Source organism: Oncorhynchus tshawytscha, linkage group LG33, assembly GCF_018296145.1.
Source record: "Oncorhynchus tshawytscha isolate Ot180627B linkage group LG33, Otsh_v2.0, whole genome shotgun sequence".
NCBI classification, from domain to species: domain Eukaryota; kingdom Metazoa; phylum Chordata; class Actinopteri; order Salmoniformes; family Salmonidae; genus Oncorhynchus; species Oncorhynchus tshawytscha.
In genome coordinates, this window is record NC_056461.1 from 24,989,405 (window position 1) to 25,007,923 (window position 18,519).

The window sequence follows — 18,519 nt, forward strand, 5'->3', positions numbered from 1 at the left end:
TTTTCTACTTTTACAACAGAAAACTATAGAGTGGTCTAACACTATATGCAACCTTACAGAAATAAAGAGTGGATCGTGGTTATACTGTACACACTGCACAAAGACTATGATTAAAAGATATTTTCATGATTATGAAAACTAGAACCTTTATTATTATTATTATTATTGTTGTTACTTTTTTATTATTTGTATTATTACATTGTTATATTCATCAGCAGCAGCATCATTCAGCAGGCTACATAGTACTCTTCTGTTTATGCATACTTCCCTCCAGCAGCGATGCATTGCTACAAAGACCTTGGTCGGGATATGGTCCTTGGATGAGCAGTGTCAGAAATAGGGTATGGTTTTATCCTGGTTTTATACAGCCGATTATTGCTTCATTCGAACTTCACATTTGAACCCACAGTAGGCCTAGTGGAAAATCACAGGGGAAAACACATTCAAGTATCTAACAGGCAGGCAGAGAAAAAGAGAAGAAAAACAGTCTGTATGGCATAAAGGTTCCTTTCTTTTGTTATGCTGTTTTCCTATAAGTTCCTTTGAGGCAACGTTATATATAGGATCCTAGTTAGTGTATGGCTCCTTCCAGATTCACTGGCGTTTTTCCTTAATCTACATAAAGAGATCAGGCTGATTTGTTGACTGGGGATTACTGTAGAACACAACAACCTGTTCCATTCATCCATTAACCTATAGAAAAATGGATATACAGTAAAAAAAATATATATACATATATATTTACAGCCAGGCTTATAGGATGGATGGATGGATGGATAGATAGATAGATAGATAGATAGATAGATAGATAGATAGATAGATAGATAGATAGATAGATAGATAGATAGATAGATAGATAGATAGATAGATAGATAGATAGATAGATAGATAGATAGATAGATAGATAGATAGACATTATGATATTGGGTGAATGGGAGGCTTAGAATATTATGTGATGTTTTTAAGTTTATAATTGTACTGTGGAAAAAATAATGAATGAAGTAATGACGTAATTGGCTCAGATCTACTGGTGAGTAAGCCTGCTATGCAGCTGAAATCAAATCAAAGCTGTAGGATGACGTCATCACTTTGTCAGATTAACTTTTACAGTGAGTCTGAGAAAGAAAAAGAATCATGAAATTATTCAAAAAATATATATATTTGTAATTAAGTATTTTAATCGAGGCTAAATATTAAGTAAATACATGTTTGTATTTACTGTTTGTTGTTGCAATTGTCACTGTTATTAGGCGTGTAGCCTATATTCCAAAATATACATCCCACATGTTTTTGTCATTGAAATTGGTTAGAATTGTTATTGAAAGTTGCTATTAGGTTCGAATATAAATACAATTACAGGATATCCGATATGTTGGTTATAGTAGCCAACAATATTTCAGAAATGTGGTACAACTCCTAAAAACACAAATGTAGACCTGTAGGCTACATTACAATCAGATTGCAACGAAATGCCCTTGCCAAAACATCTAAATTTGCTAACAAGTGTTCGAATACCATTGGCGTCTTCTTCAGGTCATACAGTAAATAAGGAAAATGCATGCTGGTAGTTCGCCACAGATAGTATGGCCAATCTGAATAGAAACACAACAGCAAGATGGAACAATGACGCTCCGTCCACTTGTCTCTGTTGTTAGGCTACGGTATATTCTTGGCCGAACAAAAGAGGGGAACGAGAATGAAAACTCATGACAACAATGTATCGAAGAATCGCCCATTTCCCTATTTTGCAGGATGGAAAGGACACGTGTACCTCTAGATGGATAAGGAGCGAAGGGAGGAGAAGGGGGGTGTTGAACAGCGGAGTGTGCGTGTGGGAGGGGGGCATACACTACTCAATCCTTCGGCCTCGCTCACATACAGAAACTCCCATTTTCAGCACGGTGGACAGTGCATATTTCTCCACGCGCGACGCTCGGCATCTCGACTCGAGCTGTACTTTTGTTTTTCTAAAAACGAACACTTGTCCAATCGTGAGGTCAGCTGACGCTGGTAATGGCCACCCACCCCACCCCTTTCTCTACCTCCTGTCGACCAACACACGGACTCAAACAGCAAGTTGCTGCATTTTTAAGTTTCCTTGCACGGGGACCGACGAAGAGAGAGACAAGGTCGACAGGCATATACTACTTTAGCCTCTTAGAAAAATGTACTTTTATAAACGTCAATCGCGTTATTTTTGTGACTCTCAAAGGATAAACAAATAGGATCTTGCGTTTTTGTTTTTATTTTTTCCTAATAAGCTCTTATCATTAAACTCAGCAGCCGCCCTTCTTGCTTTGATTTCCTCAGTATATCTCACTCAACCGCCCATTGACTTTATGTTTATCTGAGCTGAAAAGCATCACTGCTCAGAATGTTGCTAGAACATCCTGGATCGAGTTGTCAAAATCCCGGGAATTTCTCCCGATACAGCGCAGGTCAAGGTAAGCAGTCCGCTTTCTTGTTTGGAGTCTTTTGCACATATGATCGAGCTTTTATACAACTTCATGTGGAAATGTAGGCTACTGGTGTGTCTATTTGACGCGGTTTAGTCACCTGTGATCTGTTAATGGGCTTCAATTAGCTACGAAATATCTAGTTAGCCTCCACAACAAATCAGCACAGCGGGGGCTCCGCCTGCAGCTCAAAGTTTTACTGACAGGATCCAAACAGGCATGAAATAGCCCGTTGTATTTCACAGCACACCCTATCATCAGCAGTTAAACAGTTTAACAAATCACTATTAGGCCTATATGCACAAAGAAGTGTTACAGGCGAGTGCTTTCCCTTTCGAGACGTGAGAAGTTGTGAAAATAGATACATTTCTAGGCTACACACATCGAATGGATTTCATCATATTGGCGCATGGCAATGTGTCCACTATCCATTTTAACAACATTTCACTGGGTATTCATACACTTTCGAGGTTGGATATTAAATATTTTGTTTCCGTTTCCCTGCCAGCGGGAGACGTTATGAACACGTAATGAGCTTTATTGTTGGGAATCATATCAACAGATGTTATGCGCGTGCTGTCATTGTACACCATCGCTCATTGCTGTCACTGGAGACCACCAGAGCGCTTTTGCAATGCCTGTGTAACGCGACAATGCAACAGCCCGGCTGCACAGAGGCCGTCCCCCGCCCTCCCTAGTCGTCAACCTGGGCAAAATGCTCAACAAGTGTCAGGTTCCCTTCGACAGGTGCGGTACCTACTTTCTGTTTGTAAATTAGGAATAAAATAAAGGAGGTGTATGCCACCAAATATCTTCTTTTGCCGTGCGTAATGGGGGGAAACGAATAAGGCTTATGTGTGGGTTATTGCATTAACAAATCAAAATCAATAGATTGTCAATGGTTTTAGAAATAATAGCAACAATCATATATTTACGAAAACACTTGACTGCTGACTGCATGACTGCTCTTTCTCACGGACTATTTTGTTGATCGTAGAGCATCGCTCATGCTACGCAATTACTGTCGCCTAGCCCCTCAAAAGTGAGCGATCAATAGGAGATACAAAATATTATAAAGCTGACAAGTAAGAGGGAGCACTGAAGCATCCCACACCTTTCACCAACTGCGTTTCATATACTCTGAAAATACAGGCAAATGGGGCATTGATTTTAGATTCATCAGGGGTCCACGCGGCCATGGCACTAGTCGTGATTTCCCAAGGCGCCCTTTTGCGCCTGAGATCAGTGTCAATAAAATGCATCCGAGTGTTGCTTCGATCAACATGTTATTGAAGGGCCAATCTCTTCCCTAAGTAAACAGCTGTCTTAGTGAAGTCAGAATAGGCTATAGGCCTAAGATTTGGTGTTTGTGTTGCTCTGTGTGTGTGGGTGTGTATGTGTGAGTGTGTGTGTGTGTGTGTGTGTGTGTGTGTGTGTGCGTGCGTGCGTGTGTGTGTGTGTGTGTGTGTGTGTGTGTGTGTGTGTGTGTGTGTGTGTGTGTGTGTGTGTGTGTGTGTGTGTGTGTGTGTGTGTGTGTGTGTGTGTGTGTGTGTGTGTGTTTGTGCGTGCGTGTCATTCGCCAGCCAGGTTTAACGACGTGATGGAAATGGTAGATATGGCTTTTTTTTTAAACTAATTGTATTGTTATTGTATTGTTATCTACCGTGAGCCCATCAATACGATGACATTTTGGGAAGATTTTCTCTTTTTTGCTTTTGAGTGGATAAGATACCATGCGTGGGATGGTTGATATAATATCAGAAACATCCCAAATATCAAATATTACTTCTAATTAAATTAAACCAATTAAATATAACTGTCACACTCTGACCATTATTTGCGTTGTTTGTTTCTATGTTTTGTTTGGTCAGGGTGTGATATGAGTGGGCATTCTATGTTGCATGTCTAGTTAGTCTGTTTCTATGTGTTTTGGCCTGATATGGTTCTGATTGGGAACCATATTTAGGTAGCCTGTTTTGTATTGTGGTTCGTGGGTTATTGTCTATGTTATGTTGCTTGTTAGCACTCAGTTTCTTTAGCGGGCACGGTCGTCTTGTTAGTTTATTTGTTTTGTTTTAGTGTACTTCGTGTTTTTTCGTCCGTTCATTAAAGTATGCATTCACAACACGCTGCGCTTTGGTCTCCTCAATACGATGATCGTGACAATAACATTAACTTTGGTAAAGGAATATTTTTGTCTGATCCAGATTTTTCAATTGAAAAGTGTACCGTTTAATCCCGTTATTATAAGAAGAAATGGGGATCATATTATGCTCCAATGTAGGCTAATAATAGGTTTAAGAGACATATGCCTCCAAATATTCGATTAAATGAGAGGATAAGCAAAGAAAACACATTTACATTGATAGAAAAATGCAATTATATCCAATATAAAACTTTTGTCTTTAATATGATGCAATTACTGTAGGCTAAAGCTGTAGGCTAGTAAAAACGTATTTCAGTGTGTCAATATTTTACTAAATAGTGGTCAAGTAGCCTGAAATGTCGTTATATTTATGTGCATTTTAGAAAGGGTAAAAAACGAATGAAACTTATTGAAAACTATACTGCTATTAGGCCTACATTATGTTTAGGATGGAATGCTGTACAAATATTAGAGTTGCATTCTGTCTTGTCAACTACACATCAACTACATAAATTCAATAATCAAGGCCAAAATGAATTTTATAATAGGCTACCTACTTTGAAAATATATATAGGCCTATTTGATTATTTGGTCTCAAAGAAGACCTCGTTTTGCGTATCTATTACAGACAACTATCTGTAATGGTACATACGTAGGCCTAATGTCACTTGGAGCAGAACAGTTTCATGGCTAAATACATTAAAAAATATGTGCCAGGCTCCATTTTCGTTTGCATTTGATAATTTGTGTAGCCTGCCCTACTATATGGCCGTGATTTGATTTGAAATAGGCCTACACACGGTCTTAGAGAAACGTGCGTAAATGGCTTTGCAAAGTTCCAATTAAAGCCTCTTAGACCTACCACTCGTGCTGTGAAAATGTATGTTCATAAGATCATGCAAAAAATATATAAGTGAACCAGCTATAGCCGAATGGTCAACTAAGAGCTTCGTGCAATAAAATGACATTTCAAATGGCATCGCCTGTATGCACCAACTTAACGCACCAACATAGTCGAAACCGTAGTCAAATGTCATCTTGCGCCATGAAGTTAATGTTTTCTTCCGACGAGTACTTGGTACCCGCACCTCTCTCCAAGTTGCTGCTAGGTGATGAACAGCTATCTCCCTGCTTTAACAGGCCAGTCGCTGGGGAAACTGCGTTGCGTAATCCTCCACAGCGGACAACACACTGTACGATAAAGCAAACTCGATCGCATGCAACCACACTGCTCGGATTTTTTTTGTATTCCTGATATACTGCATAAAATCCCAATGTGAGCGAAAGGCCTAGAACACATAAATACATTCGTTTGTCGTTATCGTGTGAGGAGATCATGAGCAATGGATAGACATAATGAACGGAATTCTCCAAAAGGAGCACCGAATAACACGGAGATTCTGTTTGCCTTACGGGCGCAGAGCGAAGAACTACGGAGGTATTCAACAGGGCACCACATGTGATTCCATCCCATTGGGCACATACTGGTTGATTCAACGTTGTTTTCACGTCATTTCAATTAAATGACGTTGAACCAGGGTGGAATAGACGTTGAATTGACGTCTGTGCTCAGTGGGATTTGTGTTAAATCGAATCTGCCTTTGGTTTGCACATTACAATAGTTAGGCCTAGATATTTAATCAATCATTTGTTGTCGCTGTTTATACAACTCAGAATAAGGGATGTTGTTTTATTTCGTTCCAACACCTTCATGTATAGCACAAGCTTATTTCTATAACGCGTAAGGTATGATGAATACAAAATATAACGTTAATCGAATATTTCGATCGTTATACTTCCCTGTTTTACATTTCTGAATATTTGTATAGTAACTGCAATTAAATGCGTATTTTTCCTACATGCATATGTCCAAAAATAACATTATTCTTGCATGCACAATTTGCTCCACACAACATCTCTTTTAGACTAGTTAGTGGTTAGCCGAAACAGTGGTTACATCCCTTTAATTTGTTTATACTTTTCGCTCCTGTCGCCTGTATTACAATGGATTAGGGCTAAATCTGTATGAAGAAGGATTAAGGCTAAAAACGGTGAATCTATGAAATTACATAGGCATATGTCTTGTCTTTTTGCTCCTGAACACCACAAAACAAGTTTTTACATTTGGACGCACAGTTTTAATCGGGTTGCAATTTCTCCATTCATTGCATATGTGTTAAGGATATTAAAGACCTTCTGTTGTCAAGCATCCCTCCTACTTTCTTTGTTTGCTGTAGTGCGGAGGCCTACCTGAACTTTAAAAAACGTGTCTGATATTTTACAAAATATCAGAACATTATTGTCTTAAATGCTTAAAGATATGTTTGTGTTTTGGGGGGGATGGTTTAGATTGTACCAACTGTGCCTATGTATCAATCGGCCCATGTCTGCGCATTATGTGACACATATGTATACGAGGTTAACCTGTTAACGAAATTTGTATAAATATTACTGCAATTTCTAGGGATTGAATTGGCTTTCATGGGCAGACATATAGGCTACATGTTATATTATTGGTAAACAAGACACCCTTTGATTGTTGCGTGAGACAAGGCAGCGTATTCTAGTTTTACAGAACCTATTGAATTAATAATGAATTTGATGCACCTGTTCATGACGTGGCTTCCTCGCTGTTGTGCATTGCTTGCTCTTGGCAGGAAAAAAATGGTCCATTAATTTTTCATAAATTGCCCACAAACGAACAACAGGAATGCGATTCCTTGGACGGATGAAACACGAAGTACTTGAACTTTTGAATAAATAATAAAGCCGAGTGATAACATCTCAAAACGTATTGAAGTTGCCAGTGATGCAATTTCACTCGACAAGCGTTTGTTGATAGTTTAATAATAAGTTGCTTGTTGTGAGTTGTAATGACATTCTTTGCTGAAAGAGGGCCATTTTCATTTCATGCATTGTGTTGTCTTGACGAAGGCCATGCTTATTCCCAAAAGTTCAATGGCCTGTAAATGGTCATATTATGTTTATTTATGTTTAGTTTATTATATAAATTAGAGCTAATCCTGAACTTGATGAAGACACGAGCTGACTATTAGCTGTACTATTGGCTGTACGTTGGAACGATTGGTTCTCTGAGAGATATGGTTAAATGTCATATGTAAATTATGAATGATAAAGCAATCAAATTTGGCCATATGGAAGGACGGGTTCATCATTAGAGCAAATGGGCTTCTTGCAGCATATAAGGCCTACCTAAAACAATTTCTATTAATTATGTGGCAATGTGATAATTTGCACGGTATCATCAGCATCCCTAAATGGTCAATAAAACCATGTAAATAGGCCTACTGAACACACAACGTGTAGCATTTAGCTTTGTGACTCAAGCTAAATCTGACATCAAAACACATTTCACCTTATCCTCTGTCTGCAAGTGTGCATTTTCAGCGTCATTTCATGCGTAAAACATGTTTGATGGGAAAGGCTTGGATGGTGTTTTGCTAATCGAATGCGGGAATATTGACAACATATTCAGTGTGCGAACCGTGGATCAAATTTAGCTGTGGTCTCGTTTAATTTAACGAAACCATCCTTCCCCACTCTGTGAAGCGGGCCTGCTTCTACGTGATTTGGAAACCGGATGTAAAGTAAAACCTCATGAGCAGCCTTTGGGCCAGCGTTGATTGGGCGGCTGAGCATACAGAAGGGGATTTGACCAGTGTCGCTGCAGAGGGCTTGTTTTTTTTCCCTTTTTATTATCCCTAGTGATTCTTTAGTGGGAACAAATGGACCAGTGTTTTAAAGAGAGAGGGACCCATGCGTCTGTTGTAACCTCAAACAGAGGGATAGGAATAGAATAGCCCATGGTCGCAAGAACTAGAAGGGAAACCGGGAGAGATAGAGAGAGAAAGGATTAGAGAGAGAGAGTTTTCCGGGATCCACTGTTGTTTCTGGTCTGGACTTGGATCAGCGGGTTACCATGCAAAGTAAGAATGTTTGTTTCATGGCATGCACTTTTTTTGAGGAGTGATAGTAAGAGGGTACTTTTTGACGTCTTCTTCATTAACTCAACAGATCAAACCCATAATAACTCCATCAGCCAATAGGTATTCGATGCTATTCCACTGGGCACACACTGGTTGAATTAACGTTGTTTTCACGTAATTTCAATTTAATTACGTTGAACCAACTGAATTTACGTCAGTGCCCAGTGAGATGGCTTTACTGGTTGGATTTCAACTGTGTGTGTCCTTTTGTATTGCTGTACATCTGGCACCCACACGTGGAAAAGGGTAACGTATGTTGCCAGGTTTCAATAATCATGGGAGGAACAAAATAACCATTGGCGTTTACTGTCATTTCTGGGTTATGGAAAAAAATTATGGTGATGGCGATGATGACAAAAACAAATGAATGGCTGTAATTTATAGACAGCAGAGTGTATTTACTTACATCTCATACTACTGAAATAATTGTGTCCCTACATTTATACATCAATAATGAGTCCACAACACCTTCGTAAACTTAAATCCACTCCTTTTGGTGATGTTTTCTCAGTCAGCACATGTGACATCGGCAATGCATTTATGCTTTTCATTCAACCGGATTATTGTATTAGGCTTACATATTTTTAATTGAATAGATAACAGTTGAAGAGTTTATTTCCAAAAACGCTATATCCACCAGTTTATCAAATGTGTTTTTTCATCAGATATAATTGCTTATGGGTACCTTCATCTTCATGTATATGTAAAATAATACTGTTCTACGATGTGTTATTCATCGAGTTTTAATGTGTATGCAAATGTATTTTTTGAAAAACGATATATATCCATTGTTTAGCTGGAATGGAATGTTCGTATCCTGCATATTTGACTGTGGTATGCGGTTGTCTCACCTAGCTATCTCAAGATGAATCTACGTGCTCTGGATAATAGCATCTGCTAAATGACAAAAATGTCAAATGTAAATGTTTAACATACAGATCACATATTACTGTATTGAATTCAAAAAATATATTAAATATTCATGTCACAAATGTATCATTTGTACATTTCTTTATTAAAAATGTAGTTATTTGTTACATTTGACTGTGGAAAATCTAACACTACTGCTCATTTCTCTGAGCATGAGGCGGGTATATATAGCATTTTGAGAGAAAAAAAAGCATGATTATTTGTCTCTGAAATTGTTAAACCATCAAGTAATAGATTTGAAACAAAAACATGTCTGTCATTGAACAACCTCCATACCATCATTAGATAGTGAAAAAACACACCAATCTCTTTCATCATTTATTTAAATAATAAAAGCTCATTTACCAACATTTCTGAAAATGGATATAGAGCGTTTTGTAATGAAACTCTTCAATTCTCAACTATGTGACAATATATAGGCTATCGATGAAAATAAAACATATACAATAGTATAGATACTAGATCAGTGACAAAACTGTCTCATATTTGCTCTGAAATAGACTGCATTGGGATTTTCCCATTAGTTTCTATTGACTCACCCCTTTTGATGCAAATGTATACATGTGAAGTTTCAGTACTGTCAACTGTAAAACAAGTCATGTAAATGTGTGCTTAACGTGGAAAAAATAGGCCAATTTAAAAATTAAAAAATGAATGTGTTTTCAATTTTGCAGCAATGTGAATAGGTCTAAGATCACTTTCATGTATTATTTTACCAGTACACTTTGTTTTCAATTAAGCAATTTAAAATAATGTAGGCCTATTGTGTGTTTCGTTGTGAGGGCATGGCATAGGCCCCTATCATTAGACTACTACGTCATTACAATTAGGTTTAGTAATTCATTACTCAGATGTAATTAATTGAATTAGAGTAATTTGTCGTGGATCTCAGAATATTAAGTATAATTTATCAACAACAAAACATTGAAATTATTTGTATCGAATTAGTGTCTTTATTTAGATATTATCATAAGTAAGTATATTCTAAATAAAATGCATTAACAAATGTCTACATTTGACAATAGTATGAATAGGCTTAGCTATGTTTGAGTCGTAAACTATTTGACCACCAAATGCTAAATGATCTCTTAAGCAGTGTTTTAATTCAAGATGGCTTCATGGTCATCCTGTCTTCTCCCCTTCAGAGATTCCTGTATGCGCGGGCTGTAATCAACACATCGTGGACCGCTTCATCCTCAAAGTGCTGGACCGCCATTGGCACAGCAAGTGCCTGAAATGCAGCGACTGCCAATCCCAACTAGCGGACAAGTGTTTCAGTCGGGAAGATAGAGTCTACTGCAAAGAAGATTTTTTTAAGTGAGTGCAAGAAATACGCCATGAACTATATATTCTTTAATGAAAGACAAATTATTGAAAATATTTCAGGTGTGTAGCCTAATATTTAATGGAAACCAAGCCTAATTATTCGATAGAATCACACGGTCTGCATTTTATTTTGAGGTTGTGAATGTGATGAAACACTCACTTGTCAATGTATTGATGATAACCTTCTTATTTCCTAAAAGGAGATTTGGGACCAAATGTGCCGCGTGTCAGCAAGGTATTCCGCCGACGCAAGTGGTGAGGAGAGCGCAGGATTTCGTGTACCACCTGCACTGCTTCGCGTGCATCGTGTGCAAAAGGCAGCTCGCGACAGGTGACGAGTACTACTTGATGGAGGACAGCAGACTCGTGTGCAAGGCTGACTACGAAACCGCTAAACAGAGAGGTGAGAGGTCACGGTATACCTGAACATACCTTTATCACACCTAATTAGGGTACCCAAGATCAGAGTGCCTAGACCTAACGCGTAATTAAGCATGTATCCACTTGTCGTTGATATTTCAGCCATATCAAAGAATGTGTATATCCTACAATGCCCACATCTTCATTTATGTCTGCCAAATAACGAGAAAAATGATTTAACCTATTATCTATCACGCACGCATCACCGAATAAGTTATGTAATGTTTTACTTATTTGATCCATTGACCTTTTATTGAGCAACTGCTTGGAGCTGTGAACTTGATCTACAAGACCCAGGTCACCCATAAACACTTGACCCACCTGCGCTAATTGCGTCGTATCCCGCATCCCAATCGATAGCATTATGGATACAGCCTATCCAATTGCAGTGAAGAGTGAAAACGTAGTTCTTTCTGTTTTATTTTATTAGCAGACCGACAGTGACTAAGAAGATTAGATTCAGCCTCATCTGCACAACAGACTATTGAGGAGGTTTGTTTAAAAGGTGTTTAAAGCGCTGGTGACCATGTTTTGCTAAACTATCTCATAGGCTACAATAAGGCCTCCAATTTCAAGTAAAATCATTTAAATTGGCTGATGTAATGATGTCAAATGCTATGGCCAAAATGGGCATGTTTTCTACCACAAACGTCTTTTTGGGAAAACAAAATGAAGTTTACAACGAGATTTTTTCCCCCACCTAATTTGAAATTAATACTTTTTTAATAAAAATGCTTATTTATTGCATGCTAAATTTAGTACAACTGACCTCAGAGAATCTGTTTTAACTCAATGAAATCCAGCAAGGGTAGGCCAACATTTTCTTTGTGAGTAGTTCGTGTTACTCAAGTTTTATCTTCCCCATCTGTTTGTGTGAATTTACTGACTAAACCAACCGCTGATTTACCCATTGAGTTTAGATGAGTTTTCATGGAAAACCACACACGTCTATTTGGTTAATGAGAGGGCCTCGTTACTTCGGTATTTGCCCACTTGTAGGATGGTCTTGCATATGTTTTTGTTCGTAGGCTTTTTGTTTAATAGTTAGTATTTATTTGGGTTTAATTAGGCTTATTGAAAGTAATAAGTCAGAAAAGGAAGTTATGAAGTTTACTTGTCTTTCCATTGTTTTCGACAATACATTTTTATCAGTTCTGGTATGTCACTTGTACTTTTCAATGGCTGAACCTGAATATCTATAAATAGCCTATTTACCCTTGGAATCTAAGGTTAAGACTTTTTGCATAAAGTAGGCCTAATGGGGTACATTTTTTGTGTAAGGTCTGGCTTACATTGTGTGTCTTTTATTTTCAGAGGCAGACTCAACAGCGAAAAGGCCACGAACGACTATCACCGCCAAACAGCTCGAGACCCTGAAAAACGCTTACAACAACTCTCCAAAACCTGCCCGCCACGTACGAGAACAGCTATCGTCAGAAACCGGCCTAGATATGCGGGTTGTTCAGGTAACTATCCATTCCCCTCCACTATAGACCATTTCATTAGCGTCCTTATTTTATTATTATTTAAGGACATGCATGCAATTCCATTGAAATACTGCCTGAAATGGCCTCCCAGTGGGTTTGAATGGTTAGAATTTACGATGAGATGGATTAAAATGAAGTCCACACACTTGAAAGTCAGAACTGTAAGCGCGAGCTCGTTAACAATGGTAAGAGAGAGCTTGGCATATTGTCTGTCCGTGAAAGATCCCTACTGTGGTTGACTATGGTCATATATATTGTTTATTTGCAAGGACACTTAAAGTAGGTACGCGGAAGCCACTATCGCGCTTCATTATTCACGGAAGGGGAAATGGGGGTTAAGAGGGTTCACTTCGGCTGCATATCACTAATGAATATAGGCCTTGCCTATATGTAGGAGAGAAAGGAGGAACATTTTTACCTGGTTGAATTACATTAGGCTTTGCATGATGTGGATTGTAAACAACAAAATATGTGCTTACATTGAATGGTTCGTCAATCATAAGTGTCTCTTAAAAATAAAATACAAATGTTTTCAAATTATATCACACACGTTTACAGCTAAAATTTAGAACTTGGCCATAGTGAAATTTGAATAATTAAAATCAACTCTGGATTAGTAGATCCCAGTGAGAAGGTAACATGCAACCTGTCTGCTCCCAGGGTTAAGGACAACTTGTAGCTGTCGCAAAGCTAATTAGCGTGATAAATCTCAGGGCATGTTGGTCCCAACATTAGTGTTCTGCTCCACTGTTTTAATCTCCCAGTTGAGTTAATTAAAGAAGAGGCGACATGCTTCCTAGACAGTCCTTGAAAATTAATTTTGTTTTCATGTTAATGTGCTCTACCTGACCACTTAAAAGCATAGCAGTTTCACTGAAGAAAGAGTCAGGAAAAATGATGTCTGGAATGGTCCAGTAAGTAGAATGGAATTTGGCACCAGGACTGATATGTCCTATAGTCTATGAACGAAAAATGCAGTTCAAAATAAAAAACATGTTATAAAACTGACTACTTGTGTATAGCCTACTCTTCTGTAAATGTAACACTAAATTATATATTTCTAATTTTAAGAAATCTATTTCACTCACAAGTGTATTGTAGGAGAAGGCTTATTGGAGTATCTGTCTTCAACAGGAAACTTCCCAATTATATACCTAAAATAAATAAAACAAAACCAATATGTACCAAACACCTCCTTTGTCCTCCAGGTGTGGTTTCAGAACAGGCGAGCAAAAGAGAAGAGGCTGAAGAAGGATGCAGGCAGACAGAGGTGGGGACAGTACTTCCGCAACATGAAGAGGTCGCGAGGCAGTTCAAAATCAGACAAGGACAGCATCCAGGAGGAGGGCATGGACAGCGACGCTGAGGTTTCCTTTACAGGTAGGATGAGAAAACAAACAGACAGACATCTGAGATGATATATTCACAGGAATCTACAGACAGCAGCCTTTAAGCGCCTATTTGAGGAATTAGGAGAAATGTTATTATCACAATTATAATACAAATGCCTTCTTGAAATTATTTATTTTCCCCTAAAGTGTATGGCGGAAATGGACATAGCCAATTTCTAAACCACACATTTTGGTTTATTCCCATTCAAATTTGAATGAAACCTATATTTACCCAAATAATTCCATTGAGGGAAATTGTTGACCAGAATCAAACTAATATTAGCAGGAAATGGAATAAGCACTTCCATAATGCCACACCCTGACTAAGTGTCCTCCCTTATGTTCCAGATGAGCCACCCATGTCGGAGCTCAGCCACTCCAACGGCATCTACAGTGGCCTGAGCGAGTCGTCCCTGGCCATGGGGGGCCGCCAGGAGAGCAGCCACGGCCCCTTCCCCCTAGAGCATGGAGTCCTCCAGTCCCAGGACCAGTACCACAACATCCGCTCCAGCAGCCCTTACGGCCTACCCCAGTCCCCAGGCTCGCTTCAGTCCCTGCCCAGGCACCAGCCCCCCATCTCCAGCCTGGTCTACCCTGACTCTGGCCTGTCCATCATGACCCAAGGCGGGGCCCCCGGGCTGAACCCAGGCATGAGAGGAGTGTTGGGTGGCGCTAACGGCCCCAGCTCGGATCTGTCTACTGGCAGCAGTGGGGGCTACCCAGACTTCCCAGCGAGCCCAGCTTCCTGGTTGGATGAAGTGGACCACGGCCAGTTTTGATTTGCTGGGTTGATTGGTCAACGTGGTCTAAGGACTCAAAAGTGTGTGTCACAAACTGGAAAGAGACAGTCACACATGACCTGTGAAACAGAGAGAACGGGTCGGACGGTTGCTGTCTTCCACCCTTCTTGGATCACTCCATCTGTCTCTATCAATTAACTGTCAATCTTTTTCATTTCTCCTCATCTGAGTGGACTGGAAGGATTGGGCCATCAAAAAGTATGAATGGCAGCACTTGGAACTCACACACTCCATTCCTCATAGAGAACCAGACTGAGAATCATGGCGTGCTGGCCTGTTATGAATGCTATCTTTGTGACAACATAACAAATTTCAACTTTTCCCCAATTGGATTGTGATAGACTCTACCCCAATCCTTTCCACCTTATTCTTCTCTCTGTTTTTTGCAGGTTTTGGTTAAAGTCAGAGTCTTTACATGTCTGGTTGTTGCCAAATGTCTATATATATATACATATTACAGTTTATCATTGTGGAGACTTTATTTTTATACAACCCCTTCGACAATATGAATACCACAGATATTAGTACTTTGTACATTGACAGCCAGGGATCTAGACAGGTTGTAGATGTCGCCTCCCACCGATAACTAGAGGTGCAATTACTTCTATGCATTTGTGTGTTTTCAGATGCATCTTGTTCTTTTTGTTCTGAGCTATCTGGGCATGCTGAAACCCAGGCTGGTGTATGTGTTTGTTTATGTGGAAGATGTTTTATGTCTTATTTATTCTCTCTGATGATGATGATGATGATTAAGTGATACAGGTCTTTAATAAATGTGTCAGCTAAATCCAAACTGACCAATGGCTCTTGTATCACATCTTTATTTCATTGTATTGTATTGACTATGGGTTGTATCGTAGGTTCTCTTCTATGTTAGAATGTTTTTTTAAAGTGTTTTATGCACACCTTAATTCTGCAAAACACTAACAGAAGCTAGGGTAATTGGGGTGGTGGATTATCTCCAATATTCATCCCTAATTTTCCTGGAGTATTAATTACATTGATCTATTATCAGAATACAGATACTGCAGGAGAAAAGCAGATCTGGAGATCTGGCTGTGTCTGCAGATTGGCCGTCTGGCAAATTACCAAAGCCGTATCAAGAGTTCAACGGCTCTTTAGTGCAGAAATTTGATGCAGACTGAGAGGCAACATGTCGATTTAGAGATAACCATGCCTTGTTTGCCCAAATGCCCCTACGGGATAAAAATCTTAAATCAATTAGCTTAGGAGGGATCGAATGCCCCTTGTAAATTTCCTCATTTGTTTACTTATTCAAAGTCGGGTTCAATTAAATAGATTAAACTGTGGTGTATGTGAGCTGCGTATATGCGTCTGTGTGACGTCAATTTCTTACATTTGTTCTCCCAGTGACAAAGACTTGCATTGCGGTTTTATCTGTGCATAGCATCACAGACAACACATTAAAAACCATCCTCACCCTGATAAAGCCCAACAATCTGTACCATCTTTTAGATGGACCCTTTCGCCATCTTCAAGCAATTTGCAACGTGTTCCAGGAGACCTGATCATGAACAACTCTGGACTTTACTTAGCTATAGCTTCATAACCTAAGACGTCCTAAATATTAGTAACATTTTAGATTTAGGAGGGAAAGTTCAACCAACAGCATCTGTCACGCCCTTTACCGTAGAGATCCTTTATTCTCTATTTTGGTTAGGTCGGTGTGTGACTAGGGTGGGCATTCTAGTTTCTTTATTTCTAGGTTGGCTTGGTATGGTTCCCAATCAGAGGCAGCTGTCTATCGTTGTCTCTGATTGGGGATCATATTTAGGCAGCCTTTTCCCACCTGTTTGTTGTGGGATCTTGTTTATGGGTAGTTGTATGTCAGCACTCTATTGTCGTCACGTTTCGTTATTCTTTCTTGTTTTGTTTTATAGTTTCACTTCAATAAATTATGTGGAACTGTAATCACGCTGCGCCTTGGTCCTTTTATACAAACGATCGTGACTGAAGATCCCACCACCCACGGACCAATCAGCGTGCCCAGGAGGAGCAGGGATCCTGGGCCTGGGAGGAAAGCCAGGAGTGGAGGACATCTTGGACTTGGGACAAAATAAAGGCAGGAGACAAAAGCCTGCCATGGAAGCAGGCGGAAGCAGCGAAGGAGAGACAGCGACGACACCGGGGTTCGCGGCCACGACGTAGGCCTAAGAAGCAGCCTCAAAACGTTTTTGGGGGGAGGCACACGGGGTGGTTGGCGACGCTGAGGGGTGAGTCAGAGATCATGGAGGAATATTGGGATAGATTGAGCGAGGAGTGATTGGCAAAAGTTGGGGAGAGTGATGAGAGAGCTGTTAGTTTGGCTGGAGAGGCAAGACAGTCGCCCTGAGGAGCGTGTTAGCCGTCCGATGCCACCTGTGCCAGCTCTCCGCACTCGCTTTGAGGAGAGTGTCAGTGTTCCGGGACAATGTGTGCCAGTTCTACGCACCGTGTCTCCAGTACGCCTCCACAGCCCGGTACGTCCTGTGCCAGCTCCCCGCACTTGCCGTGTGAAGGTTGTCATCTGTCCAGGACATGTTGTGCCAGCTCTACGCTCCAGGCCTCCTGTGCGTCTCCCCAGCCCGGAACGCCCTGTGCCAGCTCCACGCACCAGGCCTCTTGTGCGTCTCCCCTGTCCGGTACGTCCTGTGCCGGCTCCACGCACCAGGACTCCGGTGCGTCTCCCCAGCCCGGTATGTCCTGTGCCGGCTCCACGCACCCGGCCTCCAGTGTGTCTTCCCAGCCCGGTACGCCCTGTGCCAGCTCCGCGCACCAGGCCTCCTGCGACGGCCTGCAGTCCAGAGCCTCCAGCGGCAGTCTGGAGCCTCCGGCGACGATCCAGGGCCCGGAGCCTCCGGCGACGATCCACGGTCCGGAGATGGCACCAGAGTCGCCACCGAAGTGGTCGGGTCCACGAGTGGAGCGGGGTCTACGTCCCGCACCGGAGCCGCCACCGAGGATAGATGCCCACCCGGGACCTTCCCCTATAGAGTCAGGTTTTACGGCCGGAGACCGCACCTTTGGGGGGGAGGGGGGGTACTGTCATGCCCTGACCGTAGAGATCCCTTATTCTCTATTATCTTAGCTCGGGGTGTGACTAGAGTGGGCATTCTAGTTTCTTTATTTCTAGGTTGGCTTGGTGTGGTTCCCAATCAGAGGCAGCTGTATATCGTTCTCTGATTGGGGATCATATTTAGGCAGCTTTTTCCCACCTGTTTGTTGTGGGATCTTGTTTATGGGTAGTTGTATGTCAGCACTCCATTGTCATCACGTTTCGTTATTCTTTATTGTTTTGTTTTATAGTTTCACTTTAATAAATTATGTGGAACTGTAATCACGCTGCGCCTTGGTTCTTCTCTACAAACGTTCATGACAACATCTCACAAACGCTCTGCACAAACTGATGTTTGTCCAAAAGACCGACCTCCCTGGTCTAATAATAATGATCTGCCTATGGCAGCACTGTAACATGAGGATTCACCCCACCTCACCTTCATATGAGTATAGAATACCAAGCATGTTGATAAACAATAGTCGCTGTGTTTGAATAACT

The 18,519-nt window shown here is 40.5% G+C and overlaps 1 protein-coding gene across 3 annotated transcripts; it reads left to right on the top strand.

Moving 5' to 3' along the window:
* The first annotated feature begins 1,874 nt into the window (after window positions 1-1,874).
* LOC112233488 (LIM/homeobox protein Lhx3-like) lies at window positions 1,875-15,768 on the top strand. 3 transcript variants are annotated; one of them, XM_024401156.2, is made up of 6 exons: window positions 1,875-2,444; window positions 10,685-10,856; window positions 11,069-11,268; window positions 12,600-12,751; window positions 13,981-14,152; window positions 14,512-15,768. In XM_024401156.2, the coding sequence occupies exons 1-6, from the start codon at window positions 2,375-2,377 to the stop codon at window positions 14,940-14,942; spliced, it is 1,197 nt and encodes a 398-aa protein (XP_024256924.1). In that variant the 5' UTR covers window positions 1,875-2,374; the 3' UTR covers window positions 14,943-15,768. The 3 variants fall into 3 exon arrangements, with proteins under 3 accessions (XP_024256924.1, XP_024256923.1, XP_024256925.1); XM_024401155.2 differs by having other exon boundaries at window positions 1,876-2,444; window positions 11,066-11,268; XM_024401157.2 differs by lacking the exon at window positions 1,875-2,444 and adding an exon at window positions 8,330-8,549 and having other exon boundaries at window positions 11,066-11,268.
* The last annotated feature ends 2,751 nt before the right edge of the window (window positions 15,769-18,519 follow it).